This window comes from Rutidosis leptorrhynchoides, chromosome 1 (assembly GCF_046630445.1).
Source record: "Rutidosis leptorrhynchoides isolate AG116_Rl617_1_P2 chromosome 1, CSIRO_AGI_Rlap_v1, whole genome shotgun sequence".
Lineage (NCBI taxonomy): Eukaryota > Viridiplantae > Streptophyta > Magnoliopsida > Asterales > Asteraceae > Rutidosis > Rutidosis leptorrhynchoides.
The window spans coordinates 499,225,798-499,239,628 of record NC_092333.1 but is presented as its reverse complement, the minus strand read 5'-3'; the positions used below and the strand labels follow the sequence as shown (position 1 = coordinate 499,239,628).

At 31.7% G+C, this 13,831-nt stretch overlaps 1 protein-coding gene across 1 annotated transcript; it reads left to right on the top strand.

The window, feature by feature from the left end:
* Window positions 1-7,965: 7,965 nt before the first annotated feature.
* Window positions 7,966-12,866, top strand: LOC139841072 (disease resistance protein L6-like). The gene is made up of 3 exons (XM_071831308.1): window positions 7,966-8,035; window positions 11,617-12,025; window positions 12,131-12,866. Exons 1-3 carry the CDS (start codon window positions 7,966-7,968, stop codon window positions 12,864-12,866), a joined length of 1,215 nt encoding a protein of 404 aa, XP_071687409.1.
* The last annotated feature ends 965 nt before the right edge of the window (window positions 12,867-13,831 follow it).

Below are 13,831 nucleotides of genomic sequence, written 5' to 3'. Positions count from 1 at the left end.
GGAAAGGAGGAGAAGTATTGGGTGGTTGATAAAGGAAATAGAAAACACAATGATGCTAAGATATTGTGATGGTGTGATATTTCTCCACTTACATGTATACATATAATAGATATCTTAATTATTATATAATATACTAATATACTAATAGTTATAGGTAATCAAACACAAACACGGGTGAAAGATTTTTAAATGGTAAAGCAGCTATTTAGTTGTCATGAGTGCTTAAAAGTTGTAAAATGACATAAATAAATATCTATATCTATATTAAAGTTAAAGTAATAATAATTTAATAAATATTGAATATAATAATAAAAACACATATCATTGTTGAAAGAACGTGCACAACAGAAATTCAATAGTATAGCAGCCATAATTATTAATTATTCTACCGACAGTTTTCACGGATTGTGTAACATGCGAAAATTAGTGACGGATAAATGTGTTCAGAAAAATCCCATATTTTTAAATTAATTATATTTATTTATTTTGATCATTATGGTATAAAATTCAATCATTAATTTAATAAATAAAAATTACATCAACTGTCCCTCTCATTTATGGATAAAATATAAAAAGTGTTAAAATTAAATAATTAGATCCTAAATATACTTTTAATAAGTCTATAACTTATATAACTCATTTTCGTATCACTGATTATTTTAAAATCATATAAGTTCCTTTTTAACTCGTTTACTATTAATCGAATTACAATTGAGCGTTACCGTTGTTTACTAAATAACTTCGAAATCACAAAATATATTTAATATACTTTTTATGTATATATATAGATTTATTTTATGTAATAAATTTTATTATCTCTTATATTATTTTATAACTTAAATCATATATTAAATCAAACTATATTTCAAAGTATTATATATATTTATATATTTAAATATATATGTATTTATTTATTTATACGTAATAGTTCGTGAGTCGTCGGAAATTGTCATAAGGGCAAATGCATTCATGTAACGGTTCCAAAGTTTTCGAGACTCAACATTACAGACTTTGCTTATCGTGCCGGAAACAAATAAAGATTAAGTTAAAATTTTGATCGGAAATTTCCGGGTCGTCACAGTACCTACCCGTTAAAGAAATTTCGTCCCGAAATTTGAGTGAGATCGTCATGGTTAACCATAAAAATGTTTTCATGACAAATACGAGCTGATAACTAGAGTTTTATTACTGTTGCGTATTATGAATAAGATAATTTGATTACTCGAAGAGTACGAGTGAAGCTAACACAAAAGATTGAAATGAGTAAAGGTAGATTCGTTTTAACTTTTGACGTAGTCAGGATTGAATTCCGGAATTCAAGGAATTTAAAGAAAATCTAGGAAATCTATAAGATTTGAATCTTCGGTGAGTAAGGAAATTAAGATCTCTATAATTAAATACGGTGATCTGCCTTGATTGCTACGTCGGATTTTTCACTATAAATTCACCTTCTTTGTCTCCTTTTTTTTTGACACCACTCTCATCCTACTTCAAGTCAAACGAATAATGGTCCAGAGTTTGTAGGTATAGAGTTTTGAATGACTATAATATTCTAAGCAGAGAGGAACGTATTAGCACGATTTGATTTGTCGAGTCATTAGAATATTCGAGAAAGATAGAATTATCAAGTAATTATGTTCTTGATATGTTTAGAGGTTAAATAGAATGAAAGATTTATGTAACATGACACATGATGACATTATGATCTGTGAATCATCACGTCCCGTTAGAAACTCAGCATGACTTACTGTAATATAATCACGTTGATCAAGTGTCATTATATTATACTAACTCATGCATCAGTTCCCAACACTACTTCAAAAACATTCATATTTTAAATTCGAAAGCTTACAGAATATAGAAACTGACAGTTTCTATATGATGTAACACTGATAGTACGAGGAGATTAATGATTTCAAATAAGATTAGTTATGAAAATATATTCAGAAATATCGAGGATATTTATAGTGAAAGATACGATAATATCTCGGAATATCTAAGATCAGAGGATGATAGAAACTATTGTCCGCAAGGGTTTAGAGTAAGGAGCAAGATATTCGCTAAAGACCTTAGGAAACATTGAATCATTTAGATTCTTTGAAGTCAAACTTATTCTTTGTGATTTGTCCATGGCTTCCTTCATAGTCTCGCATAATCCGCTTTTCGGTACTAAATTTTCTATTGAATGTTTCCAATACAATGATACACAGGAAGCACGAAGAGGTATATAATTTCGGACGAGAATATTTATGAAAATGTCCTCAGAAATATCGAAGATATTGATGATGATATTTTGGAATTTCTAAGTTCGATGGTTGATGGAGAAAGATTTTTCCGCAAGATTTTAACATGACTTCGGAGCAATATATTCTCTAAAGATTTCAACGAATCCAGAATTACCTGAATCCCTTGAATATAGGGTTTGGTCCTTGTATTTGTCCTTGGTCTCCCTCATGGGTAGCTTAATCTGTTTTCCAGTTCCAGCTTTTCTGAGCTTTTCCAACATTTTATTCTTTATCATCAAACTTCTGATGATTAGGGTCGTTTACAGTTTTTGTTGCTTCATTTAACTTTTCAAAATTCAGAGTATTGGTTTGCAGACTGGGTGCTTTTCAGAATTTCAGAATGGAAGATCATTATTCTAAGAGATAAATGTTATACATATAACTGTTGATGTAGATATGCTTTGAGTTTTCAAAGTACTGCTTGCCGATTCTTCTACATTTACTGCTACCATATCTGAATCATTGGTTATTGATCTGAGGTGATTTCAAGAGAATTGTGTTTTTAGATGATTAAACGCTGACGAAAATATGGTGGAATATAAAAGGTTCCCCGATAACAATAAAAGAGCATACATATAAATCAAGGTGATAATAAGGTTGTTTTGAACGAAAATTCGAAGTTGATTTGCTGGAGCTGTGACAAAATTTGCTACTTTGAAAGGAATTACCAAGTTATTTTGGGTAATAATAACACTAAAGGAATTAGCACAACTATGTGTTAATCGTTTACTCAGTTTCCGAGAGTTTTTCAGATGCATAACTAAATGCATCAATCTTTTCTCCCATAGATGAAGTGCGGTTGATTCATCCTATCGATTGAGGTGTTTTCAAGAATCATGAAAGGTTTGAACGCAGATTGTAATTGTGATGATACGAATGAGGTTTAAAATGAAATCAAGTGACAAACTTGAAGAATTGTTTAGTTTCATATGTTATAAACAATATTTTAATTCATTTTAATTGTCCAGTGTTGGTAATCCACAGTTGATAGTCCACAGTAACAGTCCAGTAATTCATATATAGTTTAATATATAATATTCGAATTAATTAATACGTATCGTGACCCGTATACGTCTCAGACTCGATCACAACTCAAACTATATATATATATATATATATATATATATATATATATATATATATATATATATATATATATATATAGATGGGTCGATATGATATGTCAAAACATTGTATACGTGTCCCGATATTTATAATGTGTAAATAACAGAATGACGATAAATAAAGTGCGTAATATAAATAATAGAAATTAAATGACGATAAATAAAATTGCGAGAATGTAAATTGCGATAATTAAATTGTGATAAATAAAATGTAACCAGTTAGCTAGGAGCAGTTAGCTAGGATCTTGTTAGCGTGGTTTCTTAACAAAATTTCATATTGTTAATTAGTCTGTTTCTAATCAATTTTTATTGTGTCCATTATTTCTTCATTATGCCACTTGTTGGATTCTGATAGGTTAAAATCCAAATTTAAAATTGAATGAAAATGGTTATTATGCGGTGACGGATACAGATACCGGTGGATGTAAGTAGGATAGTGAATGACTGTTGAATCAGATTCGAAGAATGTACAGTGTAACTTATTAATGCGAAATCTAAATATTCCTCGGGTATTACCTACCCGTTAAAATATTTTCACAATTAACACTTTGTACGAAAGAATTTTTAATTACAATCTTTATGAAAAATATATATACATATACATTTTCTTCAGATGTAATCATGGATTCATTGAGTTAATATGATATTAAACTCATTTAGTTTTCGGTTGGAACTAGAATAAAAAATCTCTAAAACTTTAGAGATTACATATTCGCCATGTCAAACGAAGATAAATTAGGTAGAACGATACGTAGAACGAAGATCATACTCGAAGTACAGATATTGATATTGAAGCATGGATTGTTGATGGTACTGGTGCTGTTACTGATGGTACTGTTGGTGCCGGTGATGTTGCTGAAGCTGGTACATTTTGCACCATATTCTCCAAATTGATTTTTCGATCGCGAAGTTCATTGACTTATTACTCCAGGATGATTGTCGGTCGGAACGAGCGGATGAATAAGGTTTAGAATTGTGGATAGAATATAATCTTGTCGAGTTACCCTGGAAATGAGACTGAAAATGGTGTCTCGAACAGGTTCGCCAGTAAACGCTTCAAGTTCATTGTCAAGAGGTGAATTCGGTTGGTGGAAGGGATCGCCTTCTTCGCGTCTCCGTTGATTGAGCCAACTACGAACTCATCAGATGAATTGGGGATGGCTGGTTGATTGAGTCATTCTGGTGACGCTGCTTTCGGAGCTGGAGTGGGACTCCATTTCGGAATTCGAGGGACTTGAACTAGTTGTAGGATTTATCTTGTACGATCAGATGAAGGATTTTCGATGAGAAATAGATTATAGGATGTAGATTAGTATCCTGCAATACATAATTTACATATGTATATATAATACTAAAATCCCATAAGTTACGGAGGAATCTACGGAAGCTGTCAGGCAAAGGTAACAATAACAGAAATGCTAAGATATGAATTTATCTATACACTGTCTATGCAATAGAGGCAGTAAGACGTGTCTAGCCTAATAATGATAAGCAGGTAATTTCCTAAGGATGATAAGCGGATGATTTCCGACTAGAAATGATAGGCAAAACTTTTGACATGCAGACACGGTCGAAGTCCAGACTCACTAATGCATTCTAACGACTACTAGTTAGACACACTAATGCAGACATGGTTCGCTAAGACCACCGCTCTGATACCAACTGAAAGGACCCGTCCTAATCCATCCGGACGATGTCCATATCGATTACAAACGATTCACAACAGTTGATTACATCGCGAGGTAATTGACCTCTATATGATAAATTTTACAAACATTGCATTCGTTTTTAAAAGACAAACTTTCGTTACATCGACAGTTGACAGGCATGTAAAGCATTTCATAATATATCTAACTATATTTGACTTAATATTAATCTTGATGAACTCACTGACTCGAATGCAACGTCTTTTTGAAATATGCCATGAATGACTCCAAGTAATGTCTCTAATATGAGCTAATGCACAGCGGAAGATTTCTTTCATACCTGAGAATAAATATGCTTTAAAGTATCAACCAAAAGGTTGGTGAGTTCATTAATTTAACATAAATAATCATTTCATAATTTTAATAGACCACAAGATTTCATAATCAGTTCTCATAAATATACGTCCCATGCATAGAGACAAAAATATCATTCATATGGATTGAACACCTGGTAACCGACATTCACAATATACATATAAGAATATCCCCATCATTCCGGGATCCTCCTTCGGACATGATATAAATTTCGAAGTACTAAAGCATTCGGTACTTTGGATGGGGCTTGTTGGGCCCGATAGATCTATCTTTAGGATTCGCGTCAATTAGGGTGTCTGTTCCCTAATTCTTAGATTACCAGACTTAATAAAAAGGGGCATATTCGATTTCGATAATTCAACCATATAATGTAGTTTCAATTACTTGTGTCTATTTCGTAAAACATTTATAAAAATTGCGCATGTATTCTCAGCCCAAAAATCTAAAGGGTAAAAAGGCAAATGAAACTCACGCATATAAATATTGTAAAACAGTTAATAAAGCATTTGCATGTATTCTCAGCCCAAAAATGTAATGAGTAAAAAGGGAGCAAATGAACTCACCTTACTGTATTTTATAGTAAAAATACATATGACGAAATTGAACAATGCAGGGTTGGCCTCGGATTCACGAACCTATATCATTTATATATATATTATCACACATAATGGTAATCGAACAAATTTATATATTATTAGTGATTTAATTGTTATATTAATTATGTGTTTCATTAATAATTTAATTAACTATATTTATTTTATATACTTTAGAAAAATACTAAAAAAATATTAATATAGTTATGTTATATGTAATAATTATATTTTACATAAATAATATTTGTTGTAATAGTAATAATAATACTAATGGTAATATTAGTAATACAAATAATGATAGTAGTAATAATAATGTTAAAAATAATAATTTTAATGTTAAATGTAATAATGATGATAATGATAATAGTAATGATAATAATAGTAATAACAATAATATTTATAATACTTAGAACTAATAATACTACTAATAATAATAATACTAATAATAAAAATGATAAAAGTAATAATGATACTTATTTTATTAATTCATAAAATGATAATATTAATAATAATAATACTTATGTTAATACTAAAAAATGATACGATAATAATAATAGTAATGGTAATAGAAATACTACCTCAAAGGAGTAGCTCTTAAAAAAATGCCCAAGTCCGGGTTTGAACCCGCGATGTCCCGCTAACCCAAAAACACTACAAACCACTTCTCTATTCCTTTTTTTTTCTTTCTGATAATGACCACACTTGATTTTGTTTAATCTATTAATTGTTCATTCTTCTTCTTTTTCCATAAAAAAAATGCTACAACTTAGGCTCGAACCCGAGACCTCTCGATTACCCAGACACACCTAAACCAATGAACCATCGAATTCTTTCTTATAATAATCTATACGCTTAAGGTATTATCCTGTACGAATCTGTCATTTATAAATTCAATATCGTTCCTATCATGATCTTCATCATTCATTATTATCAATTATCATTATCATGTATCGTTTCATCATTCATCTTAACATCCTAATCAATACACGATCATCATCATTAATTATTATGTATCCCATATATCAGATTCGACTCAATTATTAGTTTTCTATCTCCACCTTTTTGGCTCAAAATTTGTATCTCGGTTTAATGGAAATGTGACCTGTCAAAGTTCAATAGCATATCATGGCCCAAGACAAATTTATAGACATTGTGGCCCAACCAACCTCTTGTAACAAAACGATTTCCATCTGTAACTCTTCTATTCCTTATCTTTTAATAATAAAAAGGGTTTATCAATTTAATGATTTCCGGCCACTTAAGAAAAGAAAAGAACGCGTGCCATCTGATAATAAAAAAAAATGAGCGTGCAGCATCTTTAATGTCAATTGCAACTTGTAATTTCAAATGGTGAGGTTTTTGTGTTTGGGTTTAATCTTTGTTGACATCGAACAAAAGAATTACAGGTAGCAGCAGCATAAAGATAATGTATTGCTGATGGTTTGTTCAGGGAGCAGAAACAACTTATATAACAACTGTAGTTGCAGTTTTCAAATGGGTTGTAGCTGCACAAAGGCAGATGGTTTCGTGACAGTTTGAAAAAGAACAGAAGAGAAAATACAAGAATTGTGATTGTGGTGGTTAGTGGTGTTTATCTTTAATTGTTGTGGTGTTGGTGTTGTTTTCGATTATAGGTTACTCGTAAAAGAAATAAGATTAAGTGGAAGTAATAACCAAATACCAAAAATCTTCTGGTAGAATAATAGTGGTGTCGTCTTGACCCAGCAACATGCACGTAAACAATAGTAATTATCATCATGCAAGAGTGGGTTGAAGGAATACAAACCGTAGCTAATTTGATGGGTTTTGCTTGTATTTGAATGATACTGCACGTAACGGTAGTAACAAGTTAGATATAGCAGTCGGATTGATAGTCTATGGTGGTTTGTTTCCGGCCACTATTAGAAAATCCAATAGTTGCAGCGTGGTGGTGACGGGTGACATGGTGGTGGTTAATGGTGATCTCTCGGTGGTTAGAGGTGACATGTTTTATGAGACTACCGAAAACAAAGGTGAAAGAGAGAGAAGAGAGTGGATGTCGTGAGGGTGGCCGTAGATGGTCATGGGTGATCGGCGGTGTTTGTATGAGGGAGACGGTGGTTGTGGTATGGTGAGGTTGTAATGGTTCTCGAACAATAAACAAGATTAACAACAACTAGGTTTGTAATTGTAGCAAAATACAAGATAATGATTTTTGGGTTGGTTTTATGGAGTAAAAGAAAAATATAAGCATCTTGTGTGTGTTTTTAATATATGTATGTGGGTATATGCGTAGATGCAAAAATGATGATACTATATTGTTTTGGTCGACATTAGCAACATGTAGTTTTAGTTCGTTTGAGCAGTCACAAGGAAAGGAGGAGAAGTATTGGGTGGTTGATAAAGGAAATAGAAAACACAATGATGCTAAGATATTGTGATGGTGTGATATTTCTCCACTTACATGTATACATATAATAGATATCTTAATTATTATATAATATAATAATATACTAATAGTTATAGGTAATCAAACACAAACACGGGTGAAAGATTTTTAAATGGTAAAGCAGCTATTTAGTTGTCATGAGTGCTTAAAAGTTGTAAAATGACATAAATAAATATCTATATCTATATTAAAGTTAAAGTAATAATAATTATAATAAATATTGAATATAATAATAAAAACACATATCATTGTTGAAAGAACGTGCACAACAGAAATTCAATAGTATAGCAGCCATAATTATTAATTATTCTACCGACAGTTTTCACGGATTGTGTAACATGCGAAAATTAGTGACGGATAAATGTGTTCAGAAAAATCCCATATTTTTAAATTAATTATATTTATTTATTTTGATCATTATGGTATAAAATTCAATCATTAATTTAATAAATAAAAATTACATCAACTGTCCCTCTCATTTATGGGTAAAATATAAAAAGTGTTAAAATTAAATAATTAGATCCTAAATATACTTTTAATAAGTCTATAACTTATATAACTCATTTTCGTATCACTGTTTATTTTAAAATCACATAAGTTCCTTTTTAACTCGTTTACTATTAATCGAATTACAATTGAGCGTTACCATTGTTTACTAAATAACTTCGAAATCACAAAATATATTTAATATACTTTTTATGTATATATATAGATTTATTTTATGTAATAAATTTTATTATTTCTTATATTATTTTATAACTTAAATCATATATTAAATCAAACTATATTTCAAAGTATTATATATATTTATATATTTAAATATATATGTATTTATTTATTTATACGTAATAGTTCGTGAGTCGTCGGAAATTGTCATAAGGGCAAATGCATTCATGTAACGGTTCCAAAGTTTTCGAGACTCAACATTACAGACTTTGCTTATCGTGTCGGAAACATATAAAGATTAAGTTTAAATTTTGATCGGAAATTTCTGGGTCGTCACACAAGGTATAAAGCTAGACTTGTAGCTCAAGGTTTTTCTCAAAGACCAGGAATTGATTATGAGGAAACTTATTCTCCTGTTATGGATGCAATTACTTTTAGATACTTAATCAGTCTGGCAGTTTCTAAAAATTTAGAAATGCATCTCATGGATGTTGTGACTGCTTATCTATATGGATCACTTGATAGTGATATATATATGAAGATACCCGAAGGATTTAAGGTATCAGAAGCAACCAATGCAAAACCCAAAGAAATGTACTCAATCAAGTTACAAAGGTCTTTATATGGGTTGAAACAATCGGGTCGCATGTGGTATAAACGATTAAGTGATTACTTGATAAGCAAAGGGTATACCAATAATCTTATTTGCCCATGTGTATTCATTAAGAAAACAACATCCGGATATGTGATCATAGCCGTTTATGTCGATGATCTTAACATCATAGGTACAAATAAAGAGATCCATGAAACCATTCAACTTCTAAAGAAAGAATTTGAAATGAAAGATCTCGGAAAAACCAAATATTGCCTTGGTTTGCAGATTGAACATATGCCTAATGGTTTACTTGTACATCAAACAACTTATACGGAAAAGATTTTGAAACGTTTCAATATGGACAAGGCAAAACCATTAAGTACTCCTATGGTTGTTAGATCACTTAATGTTGACACTGATCCATTTCGTCCCTGTGAAGATCATGAAGATATCCTGGGACCTGAAATACCATATCTTAGTGCAATTGGAGCTCTTATGTATCTTACAAATTGTATAAGACCTGACATTTCTTTTGCAGTTAATTTGTTGGCAAGGTTCAGCTCAGCTCCTACCAAAAGACACTGGAATGGGATCAAACATATATTTCGATACCTTCGAGGAACTGATGATTTGGGATTATTTTATTCTAACGATTCAAAACAAGATTTAGTTGGTTATGCAGATGCAGGTTATTTATCCGATCCACATAAAGCTAAATCTCAAACTGGATATGTATTTCTAAATGGAGGTACTGCAATATCATGACGTTCTCAGAAACAAACACTTGTTGCAACATCATCAAATCATGCCGAAGTGATTGCATTACATGAAGCTACTCGGGAATGTTTTTGGTTGAGATCAATGACACAACTCATTACTGATTCTTGTGGACTAGAACGCGATAAAAGTCCAACAACTATCTATGAAGATAATGCAGCTTGCATAACACAGATGAAAGAAGGGTATATCAAAAGTGACCGAACAAAACACATACCTCCTAGATTCTTCTCATATACTCAAAATCTCATCAAAGACAACCAGATTGAAATGCGATATGTTCAATCCAGCAAAAACTCTGCCGATCTTTTCACCAAAGCACTTCCAACTGCTATTTTCAGAACGCATGTTCACAATATTGGCATGAGGCATGTTCAAAAGATGTGACGACTCAACAATGTCTATTTGAGGGGGAGTCAACTCTATGCTGCACTCTTTTTTCCTTGGCTAAAGTTTTTATCCCACTGGGTTTTTCTTTAGCAAGGTTTTTAATGAGGCAGTAACTTGTAGTTGACCTTAATAAAACAAAATTGTCGTCCAAGGGGGAGTGTTATATGTATGGCCGACACTTTTTCATAAAGTGAATTTTGTGGACCAAAGTTAGTTCACGGATATTATTATTCTACCTAACTGCACAGTAAATTATTGTATTATAAATACCAAAGGATGTGATTTGCATAAGATACACACATAGAATATATTTCATATATCATCATTCTTTTACTCTCTCTTATTTTAAGTAGCCTATAGTCAAGAACAAACCACTAAAGATAGTTATAAGCCTACTGAATTATAACACGAACTAAACCACTAAAGGTAGTTATAAGCCTACTGAATTATAACAATTCGTGATTTTTCCACATAAAAATAAAAGAAATAGTGCCGTGTAATCCTAGCTAAACAACAGACAAATACGGATTTGTTAGATTCAAGTTTACTTTTTGTTTATCAAGAAATGGATCCATCATCATCATCATCATCATCATCATCATCATCATCATCATCATCATCATGTTTGGTCCCTTGTTCTTCTTCTAAAAGGAAAAGGGATCCAAGTTCTTCTTTCGATGAACATAACCGCTGTAAAAGGCCAAATTATGATGTGCTTCTGAATTATTCGGTTGAAGATACCGGCAATAAGTTTGTAAGCCACCTCAAGGCAGCCCTGGAAAGCAAATGTTTTAACATATCTGACCACACCACTCATCCTATAGGCCAAGATGTTTGTTCTGCGCAGTTGAAAGCTATTGAAGAGTCTCATACATATCTTGTTGTATTTTCCCCTAAATACGCTCTTTCAGTTGAGTTTTTTGAGAAGTTGGTTCTCATTATGGATTCCGTCTCCAAGTTTAACGATAGGAAAGTTATTCCGGTATTTTTAAACGTCGATCTGTCCGATGTTCGAAAGCTTCAAGGATGTTTTGAGGAAGACTTCCGAAAGCACGAGGTGGCCAACGTGGATTCGCAGACACTTAACAAATGGATACAAGCCGTCAAATATGTCGGTGGATTGTCCGGTCTATTTTTAAAAAAAGGGTAAGTTGTTATTATCTGTAATGGTAATTATAATGAGAGCACTTGCAGCTTTTTTAAAAATTACAGAAAGATTTGATACTGATATATTGATGTGGATTTTGGCAGGGATGATGAGTCAGACTTCATAAAGAAAATTGTTCAACATCTCATGAAGATTAAGATTCCAGAGGAGCAATTTGATGCTAAGTACCCTGTTGGGATTGAACCGCAGAAACAAGCTATAATTTCAAAATTAAGGTTAGGTGACAAAGAATTTTCCAATACTGTGGCCGTTCTCGGAATCAGCGGGTCGGGTAAAACAACTATTGTGAAAGCTGTGTATGATACAATTGTTGCAGACTTCGACTGTAGTTGTTTTATTGAGAATATTCCTTACAAAAATAGTGGTAGAAAATGGAAGGTTAAATTGCAGCGGGAGGTACTTCGTAGCCTAACGGGAGATGATTCTTTTCATAATAATGCTAGTACAGCAAAGATAAAAAGAGTTGTAGAAAATAACAAGGCTCTTGTAGTACTTGATGGTGTTGAAAAGCCTGATGAGTTGGAAGTATTAGGTATTCCTTCTGCCTCTTTAAGTTGTTCTGGAAGCAGAGTAGTTGTAGCAACAGGAAATAAAGAGTCCCTTCGTGACCTAAGTTACACCCGTCATGATATGGAATTGTTGAATAAAGAGGACTCTTTCACACTCTTTGTTGCACACGCATATGGAGAAGATGTTGACGATGTCGATGAGGAGTTCGTGTATGAGATAGTTGATCACGCTGGAGGGCTTCCTTTGGTTCTTGTAGTCTGGGGTAAACATTTTAAAGCTCATGAAAAGGAACAATGGCAAACCTATTAAAGATATTGAAAAGAATTCCTCATGAAGATATTCAAGAGAAGCTTAGAATGAGCTATGATTCACTTCCTGATGAAACCAAGAGTTTTTTTCTTGATATCGTTTGTTTCTTTGATGGATGGAAATGGGATTCAAAGTCATATAAGGGAATTACTAATAATATGTATTATGAGCATTCAATGTGTAGAATATTGCACGACGAAGATGAATTATTTTTCCCAGAGATTAAAATCAAACCCCTTGTGTAGTGACCCGAACTTTTCCATGTTTATATATATTAATTGAGATTGATGTTTACATGATTAAATGTTTCCAACATGTTAAGCAATCAAACTTGTTAAGACTTGATTAATTGAAATAGGTTTCATATAGACAATTGACCACCCAAGTTGACCGGTGATTCACGAACGTTAAAACTTGTAAAAAACTATATGATGACATATATATGGTTATATATATAGTTAACATGATATTATGATAAGTAAACATATCATTAATTATATTAACAATGAACTACATATGTAAAAACAAGACTACTAACTTAATGATTTTGAAACGAGACATATATGTAACGTTTATCGTTGTAACGACATTTAATGTATATATATCATATTAAGAGATATTCGTACATCATAATATCATGATAATATAATAATTTAAAATCTCTTTTTTTATTATAAACATTGGGTTAACAACATTTAACAAGATCGTTAACCTAAAGGTTTCAAAACAACACTTACATGTAACGACTAACGATGACTTAACGACTCAGTTAAAATGTATATACATGTAGTGTTTTAATATGTATTTATACACTTTTGAAAGACTTCAATACACTTATCAAAATACTTCTACTTAACAAAAATGCTTACAATTACATTCTCGTTCAGTTTCATCAACAATTCTACTCGTATGCACCCGTATTCGTACTCGTACAATACACAGCTTTTAGATGTATGTACTATTGG

What these genes read in the sequence shown, in the direction of transcription:
- LOC139841072 (XM_071831308.1), top strand. Translation starts at nt 7,966, where the DNA reads ATGGTGGTGGTTAATGGTGATCTCTCGGTGGTTAGAGGTGACATGTTT. An exon ending in TGAGACTACCGAAAACAAAG is followed by an intron (nt 8,036 to 11,616) that starts GTGAAAGAGAGA and finishes ATTCGGTTGAAG; the next exon opens with ATACCGGCAATAAGTTTGTA. An exon ending in GGTCTATTTTTAAAAAAAGG is followed by an intron (nt 12,026 to 12,130) that starts GTAAGTTGTTAT and finishes GGATTTTGGCAG; the next exon opens with GGATGATGAGTCAGACTTCA.